At 65.8% G+C, this 24,359-nt stretch overlaps 1 protein-coding gene across 11 annotated transcripts; it reads right to left on the bottom strand.

Annotated features, from left to right (window-relative positions):
- Positions 1 to 2,077: 2,077 nt before the first annotated feature.
- Positions 2,078 to 24,331, bottom strand: TSPAN4 (tetraspanin 4). Of its 11 annotated transcripts, none has more exons than XM_027579194.2 (9): positions 24,202 to 24,331; positions 18,845 to 18,944; positions 15,520 to 15,599; positions 6,254 to 6,445; positions 4,811 to 4,885; positions 3,711 to 3,812; positions 3,471 to 3,602; positions 3,301 to 3,384; positions 2,078 to 2,395 (listed from the first exon to the last, which is right to left on the bottom strand). In XM_027579194.2, the coding sequence occupies exons 3-9, from the start codon at positions 15,580 to 15,582 to the stop codon at positions 2,198 to 2,200; spliced, it is 846 nt and encodes a 281-aa protein (XP_027434995.1). In that variant the 5' UTR covers positions 15,583 to 15,599; positions 18,845 to 18,944; positions 24,202 to 24,331; the 3' UTR covers positions 2,078 to 2,197. The 11 variants fall into 11 exon arrangements, with proteins under 11 accessions (XP_027434995.1, XP_027434988.1, XP_027434992.1 ...); XM_027579187.2 differs by having other exon boundaries at positions 24,091 to 24,224; XM_027579191.2 differs by lacking the exon at positions 24,202 to 24,331 and adding an exon at positions 23,187 to 23,921.
- Positions 24,332 to 24,359: the final 28 nt, after the last annotated feature.

Here is a 24,359-nt window from a genome sequence, read left to right on the forward strand (position 1 = left end):
ACGGGCATAGCCAGGCTCCCGGGATAAAACATCAGGAGAGACTCTGGTGCATCTTAATGAATGAGTAGCCAAAGACAGCTGGCCCCCTCCCCCCAGGCTTTTGGCCAGAAGGGCTGCCGGCCCCCACTCCCAGCCACTGAGCTCCATGGGCCTGCAGGCTGTGAGCAGCAGAGCCCCCTCGGTAAGCATGCCAGTCCAGGGCCTGGTGCTGTCCGCGGAGCCAGCCCCAAATGACTGCTCAGCTCCTGTGTGTGAGCTTGGGGCCCTGCCCAAAGCACTTGAGCTTCCACGCTGCAAGTCCTGGGGTGGAGGCCATGCTCCCTGCTCTCCTGCTGTGGGACATGAAGCGGGAAGGGCTCTGAGGGGCAGGGCCCGCTAGTGCCCTGTTGGAGCGGCCCCACGGAAGAACCCCGCTGTTCTGAGGGGGACAGGCCCTGCCAGCCACCCCCTCTCCCAAAGCCGCAGACTTGCTCTTGGGGGTGGGTGGGCGGGACGGCCTGCTGGCGTGGGTGAGTCGTCTGGGCCTGAATAGAAGGACGGAGAGGGGGTGTGGGGGTGAAGCAGAGCCGTCACAAGAAGTCCGAGTGCGCAGCCACTATGGATGCGTGTGTGCACGCTCAGCACGTGTGTGCACGTGTTTGTGTGTATGCCTCTTGGCTTGTGGGTTGGCACGTGGGGCCACAGCATGGGGTTCCCCCAGCCCCACACCGGCCACCCTGGCAGTGGGCAGGAGCGGAGGATGGAGCTGTAGGCACAGGCCAGCACGCCTCTTGTCCCAGCTTCAGAGGCTGGGGCAGGAAGGGAGCCAGGAGCCCTAGCACCAGGGCTGGGGTGCTGGGCTCTAGTGCGTCTGGAAGTCTGTTTAGGAGTTGGGGTGCTCACAGTATGAGTCAGTGTTAGATGGGGAGCCGAGCAGGTGACAGATGCTGGGTGTGCATGGGAAGGTGGGACCAGCAAAAGGGGGTGGGGGCTGGGAGGGTGGCCAGACGCCCGGGGGCACCCACACTGAGAACAGTGAGCCTGGGAAGCAAGCAGAGGCAACAGGTGGGGGTCTGTACTGAAGGGCAGGGACCCTGGTGGACCAGGGCACAAAAGCCGCTCGAGGGCCATGGTGGAAGTTGAGTCAGGGCTGAACTCTGAGGGGTCACATAGGAGGCTGTGGGCAGAAAGGGTCCCAGGTCTGCAAGCCGTTCCCATGGGTCCAGTGAGAGCTTGCACGTCGGGTACATAGGAGCGACCAAGCCTGGGGCAGGTCTGTCTTTGGTCACACATGCTTGGAGAAAAGCACGAAGTGGGGGGCCCAGGTCCTAGCAGGCGGGCTCTATGGACACTGGTGGGCGTTACATGGGGACTGCTCTGCTGGACGTGCGACCGTTGCTGCCGGTTTTCCAGTTTGCTGCTGGTAGGTGAGGAACAGTTTGGTCTGGGGGCGTTAACCATGTGCCCTGAGATCACTAACTGCAGTGATCTGGTAGTTTCCATGGAGTGAAGACAGGTGGTGGTGGTGGGCTTGGGTGCACACTGGCGGTCTGGGTTGTGTCTGTGGCCATGGTCAGTGCTTGGCTGGGCATCCCCAGGTGGGCCGGAGGGAGGGCAACGCCTTGGAGCCGGCAGGAAGGAGGGCTGGAAATCGAGGCTGGGGGCTAGTGAGTCTCCTGGGAGGGGCCCATCCTCCAACCCGAAGCTCCAGACCCACAGCTTCCTCATCCCGTCAGTCCTATCTCAGGAGACCCCAGTGTTTATGCACCAGAGGTACCTGCTCCACTCCTGACAGCCCATTTTATTTGTAGAATCCATACAGATGAACAATTCGGGGGCCAAGGTAACAGGAACAGGGACCCCTGGGGGCAGGCAACGCCCTGGGGCTACGTGGAGGGGGGTCAGAGGCGCAGGGCCGTCCTGAGGCACCTCTGCACCACTTCCTGTGTCTGGTTTCACGGAGGTTTGGTGGCTGGCCCCACGCATGTGCAGGAGCCCCGCTGCAGGCACTGGGCATACGGTGGGGGGGCCCACGGCCACACACGGTTTGTCTGGGCACCACCCCCCCCGAGGCTCAGGGCAGCAACAGACACTGGGGTGGGGGCTGTTGCCCACGCACTTTATTAAGACGCACCCAGAGCCTGCACGGGCTCGGCTGTGGAATGTGGACGGTGGGGCTACAGCCCCACCTTGAGCACCAGGACCAGCGGTCAGCCCTTCACCCCCACCCCCACCGGTGAATGACCCCAGCCGGGGGCAGCGCTGCTCTGGAGAATACATGGGGATGAAAAGCTCCTCCCACCCCCAGCCCTGCCCACATTGCTAGCACTTGGCGACCTCCTCCAGCACGGTGTTCGGTGTTCGCAGGGCTGGCTGAGGGTCCGGGGGCGGGGGCGTCCAGGGTTGGTGCTGAGTCCTGAGCAGGAGAGGCAGGTGGGGACATGGTCACCTCCCCCATGGGCTGTGAGGCAGAGGTGGCAGGCAGTGGGCAGCCTACGCACAGTAGGTATCCGCCTTCACCACCTGGCAGTACATGGTCATAGCGAAGGTCAGACCCAAAATCTGTGGGGACACAAGGGGGCTGGGCAGGACTGCTCCAGGAGACCACGAGCACAGAGGGGTCCTGCCCACGGCCCCCACCCCACAGCTTCCTCCCTGGACGGCCTGTACCCCACTTCTCGGGAGGCCTCCCCCGACTGGCAGTTCAGGTCCAGCCCAGCCACATCCCCCTGAGCCTTGGCACAGGGGGCACCCTGGGGCCTCCTAGGGCTTGGCCCCCAGACCTGCCTTTCAGCGTGGCCACTGTGGTTCTGCTGGTGGCTTCAGGGCCCATCGGCTCCATGCCCCTCCCTACCTGCCTGTCATCCAACTGTGATAGCCTCTGACAGTGTCTGTGTGCTCTGGCTGTGACCCCCATCTACCTCTGTAGCCCAGGAGCGGGGCTGCCCTGACGTCGAGTTTACTGACACACTGGCCTCGAGCTCCCCCAGGGTGCTGACATGCAGGACTCCATGGGGGCTGGGAAGCCAGGGCCAGGGGCACCAGGGCCTGGGCTGCCCACCCTCACTCTGCACCGAGCCATCCCGTGACCACCACCCACCACAGCTGCCAGGCTTGGGCCGCAGGAACAAGGCTGGCCTGCCTGTCCCTGACCTGTCAGAGGTCACCTCCCCGTGGAGTAGCCCTGGACCATCCCTCAAACCCCACCTCTCAGCCACGTGGGCTCAAGGCGCTTCCACCCGGGTGCTGGTGAGCTAGGCGGCTAGGTGGGGGGCTGGGGTGGGTCCAGGTGGCTCCTGAGGCAGGCCCCACCCAGCGTACCTGTACCAGCGCCGTGCACAGCCCAAAGATGCCCACAGCCAGAAGGTTCTCCTGGAGCCACATCTTCACGGTCTCGTAACATGGCTGGAGGAAGGGCACACGTCACAGGGGCCATGAGGCCACCCCCTCCACCCCTGGGTCCCAGATGCATGGGGAGGGTAGGTGCTCACCGCCTTCCACCAGGTGCCAGGTGCGTGAAGGCCACAGCCCTCACTGAACTCCAGGCAGCAGGAGTCCGGCACACGAGTGGCGTTATAGACCTCGAACCAGTCGGTGTAGTTGGAGACCCCACAGCAGCGAAACTACAGACAGGCGCAAGGGCTGGGATGGCTGGGGAGCAGGCGGGTGGGCCCTGCCCCCACCTGGCACACCCGCGACCCCTCTGCCTCCACACGCACACACAGACTCACATCAGTCTGGATGATGCTCCAGGCGTTGGTGAGGCCCACGTTGCCTGGGGTGCCGTACAGGTGCAGACCCTTCTTTAGGTCCCTCTGGGCATACCTGTCGATCTGCAAGCGTAGCGGGGTCAGCCGGGCCACCCCCACGGCCAGCCCCACCTGCCTCACCCAGACCCCCCAGGCACCCTGTGCCCACGGTCCCCCCCCCCTTGGAGCCCCCTCCTCCCAGAAGCCCCTGTCCCTGTGCCCAGGCCCAGGACTTTGCCCCTGCCTGTTCCCACCCCTGGGCCCTCTGTGGTGCTGAACACCGGCTGGCACGTGAGTCCGCCCCCTCAGCTTCAGGTACAGAGACGGACAGACACGTACAGAAACCCCGAGCCGGTCTGTACATGCGGGTTGTGAGTACACGGCTCCGTCTGTCCGCTGAGGGGCCCAGAAGCTACGACGCCCCAGTGGCGAGGAGCACGCCGGCCCCCGGAACTTGGTTCCCCAGACCGTCCTCCAGTGAAGGAACCAGGGCTCCTGGGGAAAAGGCTGGTTCCAGGGCTGGGGCAGGAGATGCCCAGCTGGGTCTGGGGGCCGTCTAGCGCCAAAATGCACACCGAGGGGAGGATGCCAAAGGGGCCCAGGAGCCAAGCAAGAGCTCCCAACGGGCAGAGGTGCAAAAATGTGAGCAAGATAAGGAACACAGGTCTAGGGTACAACCCAGGGTATAAAACACATGTAAACAAGCCATCGGTCATGTTAGTAAGTAAATGGGGACGGGATTTTCCCTGCCCAGGAGACACGCAGTCCAGGACAGTAAGGAGCTCAGCCAGAGCACAGCACCGTGCCCCTGCACCCCCACTTCTCAGAGGGCCAGAAACCTCCCCGAACCTCCAGGCCCCTGGTGTCCCCCTCCGGGCCCGGCCCCTGGGGGCTGTGGTTAAAGCCGGGTCTTCCAGTGAGTGGATGGCAGGGGCCGCTGTCCACCCGCACCGCGCATGGGGCCTGTGACCGCCATTCCCAGCCCCGCCTTGCACCCTTGTCACCACAGCGCAGTGGCCCCCAGCCGGGAGGTGAGATCAGAGCCCCCACACCCGAAGCCGGGGAGGGCGGGGTGGCCGAACCTGGTCAGTGCAGGCGAAGAACAGGGTGGTGACGGTGGCCTCCAGCAGGAGCACCAAGAGCAGCGTCACGAAGAACTGCAGAGGAGACCCAGCCTCAGTGACTTGGCCGCCCCGCCCCCCAGCCGCCCCCCAGCCCCCCGCGAACCGCAGGCAGATGCCCCAGTGCTGCCGGGACACACACCAGGTCTCCGTCCCCCAGAGAGCAGCGTACCACCCTCACGCTGCCCCACCTCCCTCAGAAGAGCCCCCGGAGGGGCTCTTGCTCGACTGACCACAGAGCACAAGCCTCACACCGGCCGGCACACATGTGCTTTGTGCCTGTGTCCCTGTGGTGGGCGGGGAGGAGGTCAGCCTGTGATGACCCTGAGCCCTGGGGGTCACAGCCACCAGAGCACAGCCACTCGGGAAAGACCACGGTGAGGGGATAGCCACCAGGAGCCTGAGAAGCCCCACCCAACTGCACAAACCTTGCCTGCTGGGTGACAGCCTCCCACTCGAGCACCCCCAAAGGCACAGCCCCGACCCTGCCATAGACGTCCTAGGCCAGTGGAGCAGCAGAGACGGCCTGTGTCCACCCCGCCCTTCCTGCAGACAGGCATGGGGCCCGGGCAGAGGGAGCGCGCCCTGGCCTCTCCTGGGGCCCCCGATCTGTCCTTCCCTCAGCGCAGGCCCGGGATGCCCCCAGCAGGCCCCAGGCTCTGACTCCCGAGTCTCCCTGTGGGGAAGGCTGGGGCTGGGCCCCCCCACACACACTACAGCTTCCTTCCCCGGGGCAGCTGGGGACCCAGCCACACCCCCACCTGCTGCTCCAAGGGATGGGAGCCCCAGGCCCTGATGGGAGCATCTGGGAACGTGCTGAACACCTGGGGAAGCTGCACGGACTGGGGGACATGCCCTCCGAGGCCCCACCCTGGGCAGGGGCTCCTCAGGATCCATTTGAAGGGGTGCTTTAGGACTTGACGCTGCTGGAGGCCTTTGCCAGACATATTAATAGGTGAAGAGCCTGACCCCGGGCATCCTTCCCCTTCTCAATTATCTGTGATTAACGTTCCTAAAGATGGGAACACATCCTGCCTGTAAATCTGTCTCCAAGGCAGAGGTGGGGACTGTGAGCCTCTCAACAGAGGGTCCTGGGACAGGAGCTGGGGAGGGGTTCCCAGGAAGGGTGGTTGCAGAGCAAACAGGCCCAGGACTGGCTGGAGGGGTCCCGCCTGGCACTCGTGTCGGGGGTGACAGGACATGTGTCCTGTCAAGGGAGGCCTCCACTAAGCTCTGGGCGAGCAGCCCTCCCCCCCGACCCACCACAGCCCCAGCCTGGTCTGGAAGGCCCCAGCAAGGCCCCCCGGGGCTGCCACAGGCCATGACCTGCTGGCCCCGCGGGGTCAGCGCAGCTAGGGAGCAGAGGCCGCAGAGGTGAAGCCCACGTGCAGGGGGGGCACTCACGGTGAGCAAGAGGCACTTGTTCTCTTTGATGGCCCCGATGCAGCCCACGAAGCCAATGGCCATGACGAAGGTGCCGGTAACGATAAGCAGGTTGGCGGCCGACAGGGACGGGAAGGAGGATGACAGGGTGGCGAAGTTCCCCTGGGTGGCAGCCAGCCAGATGCCAACACCCAGGATGCCGCAGCCTCCCAGCTGGGACCGCCGGGGTGCGGAGAGAGGGCAGTGAGGCCACCATCCACGCACCCCAGACCACCCCAGAGCAGACCCCTGCGGCCACCCAGAGGGGCGTCCCACGGCCCGTGCGCCCTCGCCCACCCTGCCAACCTCCACGGCCAGTCACCCCCCCCATTCTTGTCTAGCCCCCAGCGGTTCCCCCACAGCCACAGTAATGGGGACCCCAAGGCCCACACCTATGGCCGTGAGCCCCACAGCCACAGTAATGGGGACCCCAAGGCCCACACCTATGGCCGTGAGGAGGATGTGGTCTGAGGACACCCTTCACTCGGGTCACGAATGGGGTGCCTGCCCCTGTCCCAGTGACATGGTGAGGCAGCCTGGGCAGGGGGCCTAGGGCGCCCCCAAACACCAACCCTTCAGGGAGCACCCCCTTCTCCCCCGGAGCCTGGCCTGCACCTACCCCACAGCCTCTCTGGACCTGAGAGTCAGGGAGATGGCCCCTGGAGACCCTGCTGGACCACACGCTCCCCTCTTCCTAAAACCACCTTCCGGTGGGTGACCACAATCCCCATGGGCCCCCCTGGCGTCCCCAGCCGTCCCCGTCTAAACACAAGCCCCAGGGCGCCCACCATGCCCTGGCACGGACGCCAGCACAGGGCAGACAAAGAACCTCAGCCCTGGCCCTTGCTGCCCCTCCCTCTCAACCACCGGAACCTTTACCGTATTTCATAGTCGTTCCTTATTACAAACACAATTAAAATGAGAGGAAGAAGGGCGAGAAGGCAAAGTGGTGAAGAACCCAAGTGCGGGCCCTCAGCCTCGCCTGGTGACAGGGACACCCGGCCTTGGGGGAGCAGGGGTGGGCCAGGGCTCTGGGTGGTCTCAGGAATAAACAGGTGCGGGCTGGGGGCAGCAAGCCCCACAAACGCCGACCTGGTCCCCCAAAACCTGGGCTTCAATGAGACCACTTGGTGACCAACACCTGCTGGGCTCTGGGGAAAGCTAGGTCGCTTTGGGGAACCCTCCCCACTCCTCCCCATCTGGCCCGGCCCCCACGGCCTCAGCCCCCAAGGGCTCTCCTGGGCACGACACCCAGCCCTTGGAGTGATCACCCTTCGTGCCCAGGACAGGCTAGGTCACAGACTCCAGGGCATACCGCATCCAGCCCTGCATCACCCACAAAAGCTTCCTGAGCCTAGATGGCCAGACTCCCACCCCATTTCCCAGACCAGTAAACCGAGGCTGGGAAATGAGCCTCCCGCCCAGTCAGTCGAGCCAAAGGGAGCCAGGGCCATCCACACACAATGCCTCCCCAACAACTGGCCTGGCTCCCCAAGCCTGGCAGGGACCCCATGACTCACCAGGCCCCACAGGCTCTGAGACCCGGGCCCAAGGAGGCCACACCTTCCCATATGCACATGCTCGCCCCTCCCCCCACGGGCCAGGCAACCTGGCCCTGGGGTGGGGGTGGGGCCACCACTCGTTTCTCCCTAACCCGCTGGGGAGTGTGCACACCATGCATTAAGCCAGGCTGGCAGGAGACTGCAATTATGGGGGTGGGGCGGATGCAGCTCCCAGCCCAAGGGCATTAGGGGCTATGGCTCCCGGGGGTGTGGGCGGACACCAGGGGCTCTGGCCCAGGCCTACCAGCATCTGGGATCCCTCTGGGCCTTGCCAAGGGCAGGAGAGTCCCCAGCGGAGATGCCTACCACCATCCAGTGGGGGTCCAGTCAGCCCAGGGTGAACATGCGGGCCCTTTCTGGCCCCCCTGCCCCTCTTTGCACCTTCCACAGAAACAAAAACTGAGGTCTAAAAGTTATAAACAACACCTCTTTCGAATGCCGCTGGCTCAGGGCAGGGTCCAGGAAGCTGGGGTCGTCCTGCTTGCTTGAGCCCCTCCCCAGAGTAGGGTGGGGGTCTGCAGCTCAGGCAAGGGGCAGGGTACCAGGTTAGGGGGACCCTGGTGCAGGGCACTGACCACATGGCCCTGGAAGTTCCCAGAGGGCCCACCATGGACGGTGACAAAAGCCTCTGCCTATGGCCTCCTGTGAGGCCATCTCCATGCAGTGACCAAACCCAGGGCCATGACGAGACACCAGGGGCCAGGGGGCCAGGGGAGGCTGCCCAGACGAGGCTCAGAGGTGGGAGGCCAGCAGGGGCACCCACCCGGAGGAGTGGCTTGGATCGCCTCTGGGCCCTGGGTGTGCACCCAGTGTGAGGAGCCAGCTGCCCAGCGGGGGGGGCGGGGGGGGACACAGACAGGTGAGGTCTTCACTGCAGAGCTGGGCTTGGGCACAGCCCCGGGGCAGTTATGGAGATGTGTGTGCAGCCCCACCTGCGGGATGGAGGCAGGCCCTCCACCAAAGGCGCGGGCACTGTCCGAGGTGCTGACGCCAGGCAGGGTGGCCCGGGGGACACGCAGCACCTCTGGGCACCCCACGCCCACCTGTGGGGGGCACCACTCAACATCCTGGGGCACAGAAGAGGCTGGGACAGGCTCGGGCTCGTTCGATCCTCCAACCTGCAGGTGAGAAACCGGGAGCCGGGGGGTTTTCTGGAGCTATGCGCCCCCCCATGCCTGTAGGGACACCGCATCCCCACAGTGTGCCCACTGCCTCTGGGCTCGCCAAAGCCCCAGCGGAAGGTTGAAGCTGGGGCTGCCCAGTGGGGTGCTGCACACAGAAGGGACACCGTGGCCGAGGACCAGGGAGGGACCCGGGTCAGGGAGGGCGTGAGGGTGCGCCACCTCCCTGTGTGGAAGGACACAGTGACCGGCTGCCACGCCCAGGCCTCACGCCGGCCTGTCCCCCACTGATTCACGCAGCCCCCACTCTGAGCCAGTCACGGCTCCGAGCGGAGCCCCCAGGATGGGGCCGCGGTGGGTGGGGCCGTCTCCTGCGGCAGGTCCCTGAGCAGAGCAGACAATGACTCGTTCTTTACACCCGGACTGCCTGCCCGAAGGACTTCGGCGGACAGCTCCTGTCAGCAGGAAAATGAGCCCGTCTGAGCTCCCTCATCCCACGGGGACACATGGAAGGGCATGGGGAGGACACGGGGAGCAGAGCGGCTGTGCGGGTGGGGACCAGTCCGGGTTCCAGGGGACGGGAAAGGGGCTCCTCACCCCCGGCACTGGTGGAAACGGGTTTCCTTAATTAACTCTGTACACGACGCCCCACCTCCACCCTGAGATGTCAGGAGAGACCCGCGCTGGGACACACACACGCCCCGCCGCCACGGGCACCCCTCGCCGGCACCGTGTCGCACGGGCTCATGTCACAGACATGCTGCCCTATGGCCTGCCCTGCCCACAAGCCCCAAGGCCCTCTGTGTTCAAGCTTGTTTGCACAGACCAGTCACCATAAACTCAGACACACACACAGTAACAGGATGCATGCACACAGTTAATAAAATTACCTGTAATTTTGAAAATGTTTCTGCATATGCAGCTTTTAAAACATTTTGGCAGGAAAATTACAGCCTCCAAGTGCAGGAAAAAAACAAGGCCCGTTAGACTCAGACACAGAACATCAAACACAGGTTAAGTGGGGCTGAAGTTCCTGGGAGGCCGGGACGCCACCCCAACCCCACGGCTGTCCAGCCCCACTCTCCCACTGCCTGGGGCACTGGCTGGACTCTCCTCCCAGCCACACAAAAGCCCAGCTGGGTCCCAGGAGCAGACCCCCTGACCGCCTGAGAGACAGGCCCAGCCCTCCCGTTGGGGACCCCCATCCCTGCCCTGCCATCATCTGTGGCCTCCCTGAGCCCCTCCCGTGCACCTCGAGCACCTTCTGTCCTCACCTGTCACCAGCCCCAGCCCAGTGCCTAGCTTGTGGCCCCCCATCCCTGCTGTCCTTTTTTCTTGTCTGTGCATTTTTCGATTTGGCCTAGGGCTGGGGGTATAGGGACCACACGGTCTGAGATGCCACCCGTGCCCCCAGGCCCATGAAGGGGCAGGTATCAGGTGGCCCTCTGCCACTGCCCCTCCGGCCAGCAGATGGCGGGACAGCTGGCCACGTCCTCAGAACACAGCGGAGGGCTGGGTGCCTGCAGGGGCCAAGCCTGTGCCCAGAAGCCCCTTGCCTGGCAGCCAGCACAGCCTTGGGGTGGGGGCTGGGCATGGCAAGGTGTTTCACCCCTCCCAGCCGAGAACAGCCACAAGGGGACCCCATCTGTACATGTTCAGGAAGGGCAAAATGTGTCTGCCAGGCCCCAAGGCAGGAGTCAGGGAGACCGAGCAAAGGGGCTTCAGCGACCTTCCGGGCTGACAGAAATGTTCCCTTCCTTGCCCGGATGGTGTCACCTGGCCGTTCGCTGAAAATCTACGCAACTGCCTGCCGTTCATGTTCTTAAACGCCAGCAAGCCCCTGCACCACCATCAGCCCGATTCACTGACCCCCAAGGCTCGGACACAAGGACACCAGCCCCAGCCCATCAGGGAGACAGCCCCACGGACAGGACCCCCTGAAGCCAGTGTCCACGGAGAAGGGGTTGGGCAGGGAACAGAACAGCCCTGGCCGGCAGCTTCAGGAAGGTCCAAGTCCACCCTCGAGGGCGAGGAGGAGCTCACTGGACCACAAAGGGTCATCCAGGGGACAGATAAGAACCACAGCAGCAGGGGCACCTGCTGGCTCAGCCGGTGGACCATGAGACTCTTGGGGAGCCTCACTGGGGCCCCCTAACTGACCGCTGCCACCCCCAACCTATTGGGGAGCCACCCGCTCAGCCACACACACACCTGGTTCCAGCATCAGCACCTCTGCCTGCCGCCCCCGCCGTGGGAGGGAGGGCTCTGTCGCCGAGCTGGACCCGGAGACCCATACTGCCACCACAGAGCAGACCAACATCCCCGGGCCCCGAATCCCCATCTGTCCTGTCAGCCAGCTGCCGGCCCCAAGGAGGAGCGTGTCCTGACCCTTGACCAGGGCAGCCAAGCACCCCCACCCCCAGCTCCCTGGTGCCCTCCAGACCCAATCCCATCACAGAATCTGCCTGCCCTCCCTCCGCCCATTGCAAGGCTGCCCGCCCACCCCTACTTGCAGGCAGCAGGCCACCCCTGCCTTACCCTACCGCAGAAAGAAATGAGCCCGGACATGGGGACGCGCCCAGCACCATCAGGAGGCCATGGCCGAGAGGAGCCACAGGGTCTGGGACGCTCACTGGCCCTGCCTTGTGACCTCCTAGCTGCAGGGAGGACTGCGGGGGGGGGGGGTCATGGCCCCCAGCACTACGGGGCCCTTTGCCACCATGTGTCCTCTCCTCCACCAGTCTCAGCCTTGCCCAAGGGCCAGTGACAGCCACCCACTCAGGCCACCCACTCGGACATCATCTGCAGTTCATCAAAGGGGAAAATCCAGGCCCCCCTGGGGTGCAGCTGGGGCAAGGGAGACTCCAGGAGACCCCAAGGAGGGCAGGACTTACCCAAAGTCCTATGGTGGCCTGGGCAGCAGGAAAAGGCAGGCAGGGCTCCAACCCCCACCCCAGCCATGCAGAGGGACCCTGACCACAACCGCAGGGAGAGGCAGAGACGTGCGCAGCCCTAGGGCAGGAAGGGGGGCAGGGAGGGACACCTGCCAGGGGAGCAGCAGGAGAGGGGCCCTCAGCTTGGCTGATCGGAATCTGGGAAGAGTCGGGCAGCTGGCCAAGGGGGAGACACAGAAGCACCCTGACCTTGCCAGGCTCAGCCCCGCCTCCTCCCAGCCGCCCCCCCGAGGCCACCCCCGGGCCACCAAGACTGCCCCGGGGGGAGCCCTGAGCCCTCTGCCCCAGAGCAGGGGAAGGGCAGGAAGAGCACCTCCTTCCTCCCCCCGGACCCTGGGGCCTCCATCTCTGTCACCGTAGGGGCCTGAACAGCCCCAAACCCTCACCCCGCACCTGGCATCACACAGTACACCCCACCTGTTCCTGGGTACTGAACATGGATTGGGCTCCCGGGAGACACCCCCAGCCCCATCGTGGGGACCCTGGCCCTACACTGCCCAGCACCTGTGCAGGCCTCAGAAGAGGGCCACCGTGTCCCTGCCGGAGCTGTCTGTCCCCAACAAAGGCCCCAGCTGCTGTGGGAAGGCAGGAGAGGGTTTGAGGGTCCGTTGGCTCTGAACTCTGAGGGGCCCCTGCCACCAGCACCTGTGTCCCTCTCCTCCTCTGGGTGGTGGCCTGTGCCTTCCCAGCTCCCCGCCTCAGGTCACCCCAGCTCCGAGCCCTGGTGACAACACGTGGGCCTGTTTCCTTCACTGAGACAAGCCAGGGACCCAGCCCGTCCACACAGGACCGGGCAGATCGACACCAGGACAGACAGGTGATGACTCTTTCCTGCCCCACGAGGACCCACGGCTAGAGGCCTCAGCCCTGCCTTCCCAGACCCAAGCAGGAGCCCCCAAGGAAAACCCATCAAACGGAGCACATAAGTAAGAGTCAATTACCTGCTGAGCCTGCCCTCCCCACTCCCTGCCGCCCCAGGCCAGTCAGGAACTCTGGTCTTGGCCAGAGGCACCCTAGTGCCAGGGCAGTGGGTGCAATGGGGACGGCATTGCTGAAGGAGCAAGGGGTCAATGTGAGGGCCCTGAGGGGGCCTGCCTCCAGCAGAGTCGAAGCCTGGAGGTAAAGGGGGGCCAGGCAGGGCTCGGAGGACGGGACAGGGGTGGGATGAAGTTGGAGAAGTCACCGCACCTTGACCTCTAAGCAGGTGTGAGGGCTGGTGCCCTCGGGACCCCTCACCTCCCTGCGCCCCTCCCCCACCTGCACCTGCAGCCTGGACTCCTGCCCCCCCCCACTGCCAGGACCCCCGGCATCCCCGCCCTCTGGGAGCCACACCCGGGACATGGCTGCCTCACCAGACACAACGCCCCCCATCCCACCCCAGCTGCAGATGACGACCTCCCCACTTGCCAGGGCGAACGCTAGCCCAGCACCTGACCCGGCCTGGCCCTGTAGGGTGGGGTCGGAGGGACTGTCGCAGGGGAGTGTCTTGAGGTCCAGGCCTCTGGGACTCCCCTCCCACAACCTCAGTCCTGACCCTTACAGTTAGCTCCAGTGGGGAGACTAAGGCATGACACTCAGGGGTCTCCCAGGGACAGTGGGAAATGGAGTGGGGGGCCAGCACCCCCAGCTAGCAAAGGAGCCGGGGCCCCGGGGAAGGGTGCTCTAGCCTCTGCCCCAGCCACCTGCAGCCTAGTTGGCACCTCCAACCAGGACTCAGCCTCCCGACCATTCCCACCACGCCTCGCGAGAGCTTCCCGTGGGCTGTGGGCAGGCCCGGGTGCCCCTCTCTGCCCTCCGGGTCTCAGACCCCAGCTGGGCACCACGCTGGGGCAGGGACGGGCCCAGGTCAGCAGGAGGGGGCCAGCTGGCTTCTCTGGGAAGAATTGTGGAATAAAAGGGAAATGGGTTGTGCAGCCCAGGAGGAGGTCCCAAAGGGGTTTCTGATCCACCGCAGGGACTGGCAGAGCGTGTCTGTCCTGCAGCTGGTAGGGACGCTCCTTCAGGCTTCACAGGGCAAAGACAGCTCAGCCTGGGGACCCTTGAGGGGTGTCCCCTCTCCTTCTGCCTGCAGGCAGCTGCCCAGATCACTGAGGAGGGCAGATAAAGGGAGAAGCAAGTATTGCCCACCTCCTGGGACCTGACCCCCACTGCCCCCCGCCACCCCAGGCGCTCGGCCACCTGCACCTCCACCAGTCAGGTCTGGTCAGCCCACTGCAGCTGCTCAACATCCCCCACCAAGAGAAGATGCTCACCCCTTCGTGTGCTGGGCACAGGCTCCAGCTGCCCCCCGCCCCTGCTCTGGCTCCTGGCCTCACGGTGCTTCGCTCTGGGCCTGGGCCTCATCCCTGCCAGGAGTTTCTTGTAGAGAACAAACTCTTGGGGTGACCGCCCCTGGCAGGAGCCCCCTGGGATCACACCCCTCAGGCAGCCCAGGCTAGCTGCCCCTCCCGGGGCCCCCTGACTACCCCCACCACAAGCTGGGAAGAGAAAAGTACAGCCTAAGAAGGAAGGGAGGCGCAGGATTCTGGGCATCTGGCCTTAACTGAACTGCATGCAAATGAGCATGAAAAGCACAGCCTCCTTGTGGGGTCCAGAGCCCAGGCCACACCCCCTCACTCCTAGCTGTGGAAGGATTGGCTCGAGAATTAACGGTGGAGCAGGGAGCGACCTTGGCATCCTCTCTCCACCTAGCCTCCCCTAGCCCAGCCAGTGGAACCCCAGCTTGTTCCGACCTGCTCCAGTGGGACAGCAGCCACCGCTGGGACCTGCCACGCTCCTTGCAGGTCTGGGGCCGGGGCTGGGTGGCAATTCTGTCATCTCCATCATCCTCCCGACCCACCCACCCTCATCTGGAGGACGAAGGGGCCACCTCTGACCCTGGACACACACATCCTGTCTGAGCAAACCCAACCCACCTCAGCAAAAGTTATGGGCGCCCCGCACCCCGACACACACATGCCGCACACACATTCGCACCATGTAGGAAGAAGAGCCAGCAGGACGACCAGACACCTCCCCAGCACACCTGGTGGCCCAACATCCTGCTCAGTGTCAGGCCCAGCCAGAGAACTCACCGGTGCACACACACCCCCCCTCCCTCTCCACAGCGCCTCCAGAGACTGGCGGGGACCACCTGGCCCCCAACAGCCCCTTGAGAACCACGGTCCTTGGGCCTATAGGTCAGTCCACTTGGCGGGGGGCGGGGGGGGGCGTCGAAGAAAGGAGCCGGCTGCGCGGAGGGAGGGGAGGGGATGGAGGCGGAGCACCAGAGTTTCAGCGCACTGCCGGCCACCACCAGCATTCGAACCCCGGCGCAGGCGGGCGCAGTGCCTAGCCGCCCTGTCGGGCGCGCAGGTGCGGGACACGGCCGGTCTCAGGGGGAGAGGGATGAGGACGCGGGGCAGCGGCCCCGAGGGCAGAGGCTCGGCCAGAGCCTCGCGGTACCGAAAACCCGCCCCACGGGCCGGGCCACCCTGGCCCGCAGCTGGGGCAGCGACCCTGGGCACACACACACCCCCCGCCCGTCTACGTCCTGCTGTCTCGCGCCCCATCCCTGCTGGAGCAGCGACTCTAGGTTCGCCCCCCCGTCCCCCGGCCCCGCCGCCACTCACCCAGAAGAGCAGGTTGAAGGCGAACATGAGGAACTTGACGCCCTGGAGGCAGCCGCGCGCCATGCTGCAGCGCTTCAGCTCTAGGAGGAAGATGAAAGAGAGGTCCAGGTAGAAGACCACGTACTTGTTGCCCTTGGGCGACGTGTAGCGCCCCTGGGCCGCCTTGGGGCCGGGACTGGCGTGCAGGCCGAAGAAGGGGCCCCCGTCCCCGCCGTCCCCGGCGTCCCCGGCGCCCGCGCGCCCGTGAAGGCTGCTGTAGCGCCGGAAGGGGCCGCCGCGCGCGAAGCCCGGCTCCTTGCCCTCCGGCGACGGGCTGCGCCGGTACGTGGACTCGTCCGTGCTCGAGCGGCGCATCGCGCCAGGGCCGCCGCCGGGCTCAGCGCCCCGCGCCCACCCCCCCGGAACGCCGCATCCCGCCCCGGTCCCGGCCCCGCGGTGGCAGCCGGGCGCGCCGCTCCGCTCCGCTCCGCCCCGGCGGCGGCCCCGGACACCTGCCCGGTCCCCGCGCCGCAGCTCCGGCCCCCGCCCCGCGCCCGCCCGCCCGCCAATCCGCGCCGGCCCCGCCCCCCGAGGACCCCGCCCCTCCTCGCTGTCCCGCCCCGCGCCCCCCACCCCCACCCCGTTCCCCTACACCCCGCCAATCCGCGCCCGCCTCACCCGCGCACCCTTTCCCACCTCGCCGCACCGCCCTGCGGACCCCTCCCCTGCCCTCCCCTCCCAGCCGCGCAGCCCAGCAAATCCGACTGCTCCGCGGGCGCCGGCCAATCGCGGCCCCGGGGCGACGACCCGACCCCGCCTTGCCCCCCCGGCAGCTCCGCCCGCGCTAGCGCCCCTCGCTCTCGCCTCCCCCAGACCCGGGAGGAAGATGCCCTCGAAGGGCAGGGGAAGCGTCGGACGGGGCCGGGGGCCTGGCGCCGAGGGCCAAGGCCCAGGCAGCTCTCAGCTCCCGGAACGAGGACCCCCCCCCCCCCGCCCCGCAGCCTTCCGCCGCGGCCCCGCGGCCCCACTGTCCCCCGCCAGGCCAGGAGACCTCCGACCGCACTCGAGATGCAGAGCGCTATGCAAATGAAGGGGTGACCCAGTTGCTTTCTGGTGATGACCTGGGGCGGCTTCGACTTGGGTTCCCCGCCCGGAGCTAGACAGCAACGTAGCCCAGAACACTCCCTGGGGTGCGCACTCTCCAGCAGCTTCTCCCACCTCCAGCCTGGGCGGGCGACGCCCTCTGGGACCCCAGAGCCCCCGCAGCTCACAGCTTGGATGGGAAAAGGCCTCTATCGGGACAGGAATCAGCCTAGGTTTACCCACCCTGGGAGGAGGGCGGGGGCGGGGTGGAGAAACCTTGCTGTTGGAGGAGAGGGGCTGCCCGAGAGGGGCTGGGGCAGGGAAGGGCAAGTGGGGAGGGTGCCTAGGAGGGTCGGTCACTGCAAGAAACGGGGAGGCTTTCAGACTTACAGGGAGGGGCCGGAACACACAAGAGGGCAGGGGTGATCACTAGGCGCCTGAAAGCAGGCCCAGACCTCCACTCCCACTGCAGGCGGCTTGTTCCCTGGGCCAGGGCGCGCTGGCCCTGCCCTGGTCCTGCTTCTCCGGGTGGGGAGAAGGGCCCGTTTCCCCAGCATGTGACACGCGCAGCCACACAGAACCCCTCACTGGTTTAATGCTCTTGGAATTACCGATAAGTTTTGAGGGGGCCTCCCATTTCATTATGCACCAGCCTGTGCTAGAATTCAGACCCTTTACCTCCCAGGCACATCCAGCCACACTCACGTGCAGAGGGGAGAGAGCTGGGAGGGAGAGGAAGAGGGGGATGGGAAGGAAGGGGTAAGGCGGAGGGGGAGGCAGGGGTGCAGAGGAAAGGATACTGGCAAGGTGACAAATTGAGAGACTGAGTGGTGCGGGAGGCAGCAGGCGGGGGGGGGGGGGGGGGTTGTGCAGCAGGCTGAGCAGAACGGTCTGGAGGGCTGGGGGCCCAGTGAGGTCTGGCAGCCCCTACTGGGCCCTGAGGACCACTAGCATCAGCCCTCTGCCGCCCCCTGCAGGCCATTCCTAGACCCGCAGCTCAAGTCCTCAGGGCAGTGTCTGAATGCGGTCCCCCCCAGAGCAGAGCTGGCCCTGGCAGGGAGTGGGGACAGGAGAGTCCCAGAGGCCTTGCCCGTGTCGCACGGCTGGCCAGCCTGGGGTTTCCCATGGCCCCCCTACCCTTTCCTCCCCCAAGTGTGCTCCGGTGTGTCTGGGCTCCAGGAAAGGGACACAACAGTGGCCCCGTGGAGAAGCAGGCAGCCGAGGGCCCCCACCGAGGCCCTGCAGAAACCTCTGCCCACAGCTCTGCTCAGGGAACAAGTGGCACCCTCGAGACCCCAGCGCCCCCTTGGCCCAAATCAGCCAGCTCCACAGCCAGGCCGAGGGGGGACACTCAGGGATGTGCACCTGTGAGAGTGTGGGCTCAGAGTGCAACCTGTGGCACACGTGGGCCAAGGGAGGATCCAGGCTGAGCGGGCCTCACCCCACCTCACCCCTATGCCCCACCAGATACCACCCCCCATGCGGCACCCCTACAGGCCGGGGTCAGACACACTCAGGGAGGCACCGCTGGGCCTCCAGGGACATAAATGAACCTGCTACCAGCTCATCAGCTTTGTCCTCCTCAAAGGGGTGGGGTGGGGTGGGGTGGGCAGAGGTGAGTGGGGAAGGGGGCCTGAGGAGCAGGAGGCTGTCTCCCTTTGGCCTGGCTCCCAGGGCAGGGCCTCTGGGGATGAGGAAGCGGGTTGGCCAAGGCTGGCAGGAGAGCAGAGATGGGCAGGACTCCCCATGGAGCCCTGGGCTCACCTCTCCACCCCTTCATCATACTGGAGTGGGGCAGGGAGGGGGACAGAAGGGGAGTTGGCCTGGGTTCCCACCCTAGGCCCCAACACCCAGGGTACTCTCAGCTCTGTCTCATTCAGCTGTCACCATCCCAACACCCCCCAAATCATCCCATCTACAAAACCCTGCAGCCACCCACAGGTGAGCGGGAGAGTCTGATCTGAAATGAAATTGGAAAAATCATCCAAGGGCCCTGGGGCCAGCTGGAATGAGGACACAGGTGCATCAAAGCTGAGGCCAGGTGAGGGCCCTGTCAGCGTCAGTCCCCCAAGTCCAACCTCTCCCACACAGGAGTCCCCTTCGTCCAGCCGGTGGGGGCCCAGGAGATGGCATGCGGCTGGCTCGGACAGTCTGTGCCAGGACCAGGTGAGCATCCAGCTGGCAAGGCCCCTGGGCCGGAAGTGGAAGAGCCCACGAGGCAGCGCAGCTCAGCCCCACTGCTGCCCCCCAGACGGTGACATACCTGGGCTTGCCACGGGAAAGAAGCCAGGCGGTGCTTGGTTCCCTTGAAGGTGAGCCAGCAGGTGGACCAATGGTCAGTGCAGCCAAGACAGGCTGGAGCCCTGTGGGAGGAAAGATGAGCACAGTGGAGCCCACACCGTACCCTCTGCGGGGCTCCCAGAGGCTGGGCAGAACCTCAGGGATGAGGAGCAGCCCTCCACTCAGGACCAGGTACCTACAAGGGCTGGAGACAGCAGCTGAGGGACTGGTAGGGGTGCACTGCCAGACTCAGGGGACCAGAACAGGGGGGTTCAAATAGGGCTCTGCTCCCAACCTTGGGTCACTCATCCAGAGATGCCCAGGGAGGGAGGAGGCAGGTTTGCACACAGACACAGAGACAGCACACGTGGGGTCCGTGCGTACAGAGAATATACGTGTTCAGGGCATGTGGCGGTCACGGCACGGTCCCCAGAGGTCCAGCCTTCGGTGTCCATTTCCCCCAAGATGCCCTGCAGCCCAACCATTCCTGGGATCCAAGCAGATATATGCCCTGAGCCATCAACCTCACTCTCTCCCCACCGAGCCAGCTGGTGATGACTCACCAGGCCTGTTCCCCTGCCATCGGCATTCATGGGACGATTCTGCCCTCCCCCACCAGCCAGGGCCTTTGAGGAGGGGACTCCAAGCTCACGGGGCAGGGGGGTGTCTGAAGGCATCCCAGTCAGGCCCCCCACATCTCACTCCTCAGACCAGGTGCTCCTTGCGGCCCGGGGGTGGGGCAGGCAGTCTTCTCAGCAGCTCAAGGGCAGGAGGGGACTGCAGAGGTTCCAACCATCGCCATGGCGGATGTCCACCCCCCACACTCATCCTCTCATGGGTGCTCACTGCTGCCGGTCCACCCCGACCTACGTTCGAGGCTGGCGAGAGGCCAGTGAGCAGACGGACGTCTGCAGGTGACCTCATACGTGTCCTCCCCAGAACCTCAGTGAGGAGAGGATGCACCTGGGGGTCCCTGTGCCCAGGGATGAAGCATCCAAGGAGGGGTTTCAGGCCCAGAAAGTAGCAAGGGCAGTGGGGGGGAGGAGGGGGGCAGCCGGCAAAGGAACACACCTCATCCACTTTCCTTGATAAGCCCCCTCTCCAGGAGCTATGGAGCCCAAAGCCCACAGCAACATTCTAGAAGCTAAAAACCATGCATCATACCCCACCATGCCCCTACACCCCAAGACCTGGGCATCAGGGGGGATGGGCCTCCCAGGCAGGGCCTAAAGGGCAGATCCACCAGCAACCCCCCAACCCCCCTGGGCCCCCCAAAATGAAGAAGTCCCATGGCCAACACCAAGCCGAGGCTGGAGGAGACCACTGCCCAGCCACACTCGCAGCCCTCGCCCCCAAGGCAGCCCGTGGACCCTCCATGAATGACCTCTAGCCCTCCCGGCCCCCACAATGCTCCTCCGTGAGTCCAGAGCCTCCCACTCCCATCTAGGGCAGCCCAGACACAACCCTGCAGTCGGGGCAGGATGCAGGGACCAGACAGGACCACAGCTGGCTCCATCTCTCACCCAGGCCCAGCCTCCTCCTCCAGGAAGCCTCCCTCCCCATTCCCTGTTCTGGGCTTCCTTTGAAGGCAGGGTCTGACAAGCCTGCATCCCCTGGAATGGTACCTGCAGCAGGCAACAAGGACAGAGCTGAGGGAGAGCCCCAAGACAAACACACCTACAGTCCTGGGCTGGGTCTTCCTGACTCTCCAGGGCTCCGGGGTGGCGAGCAGCTGCGGGACCCCAAGGGAGCAGAAGCCATGAGAAGGCCATGGGCACCCACCTGGCCAGACCAAGGTCCCACTCCAAGAGGAACCACCCCAAAATCCGAAACAAAGATGGGAGGTTGCCAGTGGCGTGGCATACTGTGCGCCCCAGCAGCTAAGAGGCAGCAGGGGCCCGGCCTGGGGGCACACACCCCAGCGGGGGCAGATCAGTGCGTAGAGGAGAACACAGCCACCTACCCGGGGGGCCCCCAGGCAGAGCGGGCTCTGAGGCAGCTCTGAGGAGCCAGGGAGGCCCTGCCAACGCAAACAGTCCTGTGGTGTCGGCCTTCCTGCTGCTGATCCAGCCCCGCAGGCCCAAGGCCCACCCAGGCCCCCACCGTGGGGGAGGGGCGCACACACCCCTCCCCCACAGAGCCCAGGCAAGGCCATCTCCCCACAGCCAAACTGGAGCCTCCAGGGCTGGGAGACACCCACTCCGGGGGAGGGGCCCCCCAGTTTCTCCTGGGCCCAGCAAGGCCAACCCCCACCTCAGGGTCTTCCCCCCACATCCCTGCTCCCCCTGCCCTCCCCCTCAGGTATTTCTCTGCTGGAGGTGGCAGTGGGGAGGACACCATCAGGACCCCGAGGAGGGCCGCCTTTCCACCCACCACAGGCCCTGGGCGCATCCTGCCTCAGGCACCCACAGTGTGTGCCCGCCCGCCCCCAGGCCACCAAGACCCCTACGGAGCAGTGCCACACGGGGCCCAGGCAGCAGGGCCGGCAGGCAGGGCTGTTCCCAAATGCCCTCAGCCCAGGCTTGTCCAGAGGGTGGTCAGGTAAGGGCCAGTCAGCCTCAAGTACGCCTGCAAACCCCACCAGGCCAGGGCTAGTACGGGTACCGCAGGCAAGGAACGCCGTCTGACCCTGGGGAGGCGTCTGAACACGTGTGTTCTGGGACCCCACCCCACCCTGCACATCTATCCAAAGCAAGACGGGCTAGGGGCCAAGCGTGCACAGCCAGGATCGGGACCCTCCAGCTGGGCAGCTTCTGGTTCTACCCACACGTTACAGATGGAGAAACTGATGCCAGGACCCGTGGGCAGGGTCAGCTGACGCCCTGTATACAGGGCAATGCTCCGGGCCAGAGCGTCTCAGCAGCAAAATCTTCAACCGCTGAGCTCGCCTTGATCCCTGCCTGCCCTGCAGTGACCCTCTTCTGGCAGGAAACGCGGCTCACGGGTTCCCAACCACATGTGAGCTCAGCCCTCCCTCCCTCCCTAAGCCTCCCGCCACTGGGGGCAGGATACCCCATTCTCGAAAAACTGGCACTCTCCCTCCCCGGAGGCCTGGGCCACATCTGTGCTGACACTGCACACAGAGAGGGGAAGCAAGGGCCCCCCCCTTTTCCCTACAGGCAGGCAAGGCCCCCCCATCCCTACTCCCCACCAGGGCCCTGGGGCCCATGTCTCCCTCCTGCCCACCCTGAGAAGAGCCAGGCCCAGGGCCCAGCTACTCCCCCACAACACACACAGAGGGACACGGCCACCCAGGGCAGAGGCAGGGGGCAGGGCTGACCTCTGAGGCTCCCAGTGTCCCCCCGCCGGGGCTGGGCAAAGACAGAGTACAGACAGAGAAGAGGACCAAACACCCCCAGGGGCCTCGGTGCACACCTGTGTGGAGAGCATGCAAGCAGGCTGCGGGCGGGCAGCCGTGATGCTCCCCATGCCCTCTCCCTGGAAGTCAGGGAGCAGAGGGAGGAGCCCGGGAAGAGGAGGCCACCACCACCCCCAAATCTACACACAGCTCACAGAATTCCAGGAATGTCAACTTGGCTCTGGCCAGGATCAGGGAGGGAGGCTCATTCCCCTCACTCTTTCGGAGTAAACAACTGCTCAGGGCAGGAGCATGGGTGGGGCAGGCCCTGGGCCCCTCCTCCAGGAAGCCTTCCACCACCACCCCCAGGTCCCTAAGGCCCACCCGCTGAGAGCCTGGATCCCCTCCACTGTGTCCCTCACCTCCACGGTTGCCAGCAGCCTCTGCCGCTGAGCCTGGGTCTGACCCCAGGCCACTGTGACTCGAGGCCCCCTAACCCGTGTCCCTCTGTCCGGGGACAGGATGTGCGTCCAGTGGGTGGGGGGGGGGGGGCAGCTGGGAAGGGAAGTAGCCTCACTCGTGGCTCTGCACGTGGCAGCGTGGGGGATGACAAATGCACTAGGCAGGCTGTCCGGGACCCAGGCAAAGGTGGGGGCACAAACTCCAGGCAGGGGGCAGCTCTGGTCAGCCGCACCCAGGCCCCAGGGAACCCTCTGGCTCCCTCCCCCTCAGCTAAAGCCAGAACCCATCATCCACCTGAGAGGGCGGGTAGCTGATGCCTGGGACTCAGCACAGGCCCCACACAGCCCCAGCAGAGATCCAGAGGCCCCAGGCCAGGGAACCTGACCAGGCCCCTCCCACCAACACCCGTGCCTAAGTCACAGGTGCCACATCCCCCGCACAGCCCAGAAATTTACCTCCTCCAGGGAGCCTTCCCTGCCTCTCACTGCACACTGATCTCCCCCCCAGCCTCCAGCCTCGGGATCAAGTAGCTCATCTTACGCCATTTCCAGAGACACAGCCTCACCTTCCTTTAAGTCCTCGGTGGCTCTTGCCCCATCACCTCTAGCCCTACCACCTGCTCCGGCCCTGGCACAAACTTGTGGCCTGGACCTGCCCCGCAGGTGTGGCCTCCAGGCCTCCATCCAGGCGTTCCCTTTGCCAGGATCAGTCCACTCCTTTACACACACTCAGGCTCACTCCGGGTAAAATCGTGCTCTTCAAGGTTCAATTCAAAAGGCACCTCTTGCATGACGCCCTCCCTGACCACCCTGTCCAGCCTCCGCCCCTTTCTGAGTCCTCAGAGGCCCGACGCCCCCAGATCACGGGTACCCAGCACAGCCTGGCCCGGGCTGGATGCAGACCCAGCCCGCACCCCCTCCCAGACCCTTCCTGCGGAAGAAGGGAGGAGGGACGCGATCCCAAGCGGATCGCTGGGGCGCTGCGGGGGAGGAGCTGCCGCTGAGCCCGCCGCGCCCTCCCGCCGTCGGGGCTGCAGGTAACTGCCCGGCCGGGACCGACACCGTGCGAGCGAGCGGGCCGGGCCACGGCTGAGAACCGGACCGCCAAACTCAGCCCCAGAGACCCCGCCCCGGGCGCGCGAGGGCAGGGGCTCCAGGCGGGGAGAGCCTTCTCCCCGGCCGGGCCAGGAGGGGCGGCGGGAAGGCCCGTCCGTGGCCGCGCGCCCCCGCTGGCCCCCGCTGGCCGCCGGCCAGCCCCTCTGTAATCCCCGCCGCGGGTCGCCGCGCCCCCGGCCCTGGCCCCGGCCCCGCCACTTGTTGCGGCGGCTCGGCTCGGGGCTCGGCGCTCGGGGCTCCAACTCCGCGCCGGGTCGGCTCGGCTCGGGCCCGGCCCCAGCCCGGCTCCGGGGCTCGGCTCGGCGGCTGCGGGGAGCGGGACCCTGGCCGCATCCCCACCGGCGGGCGCGGTACCTGCGCGCCGTCCGCCCGCCGCGCGGCTGTCAGTCATGCGGACACGAGGAAGGCGAACCGCTGCCGTCGGGCCCTTTCGGTCCCGTTAGGACGCCGTAGGCCGGGACATACCAAAGCGGCGGACGGGGGGAGCGCCGCCTGCTCCGGCCGCGGCCGCGCGGGCCCCGGGGCCCCCGTTCCGCGCAGAAGGAACTCGACCCGGCGGGGAGCGGACGGCGGCGGCACCGGGGCCGGCGGGGCGGGCTGGGGGCGGCCGCGGGCGGGACGGG

Source organism: Zalophus californianus, chromosome 11, assembly GCF_009762305.2.
Source record: "Zalophus californianus isolate mZalCal1 chromosome 11, mZalCal1.pri.v2, whole genome shotgun sequence".
Taxonomy (NCBI): Eukaryota; Metazoa; Chordata; class Mammalia; order Carnivora; family Otariidae; genus Zalophus; species Zalophus californianus.

Coding starts and splice junctions, on each gene's coding strand:
- TSPAN4 (XM_027579185.2), bottom strand. CDS start 15,873: ATGCGCCGCTCGAGCACGGACGAGTCCACGTACCGGCGCAGCCCGTCG. Junction 3,813..4,810: donor TCTTCGCCTGCACTGACCAG/GTTCGGCCACCC, acceptor CTACGCTTGCAG/ATCGACAGGTATGCCCAGAG. Junction 3,603..3,710: donor GGAGCATCATCCAGACTGAT/GTGAGTCTGTGT, acceptor GCCTGTCTGTAG/TTTCGCTGCTGTGGGGTCTC.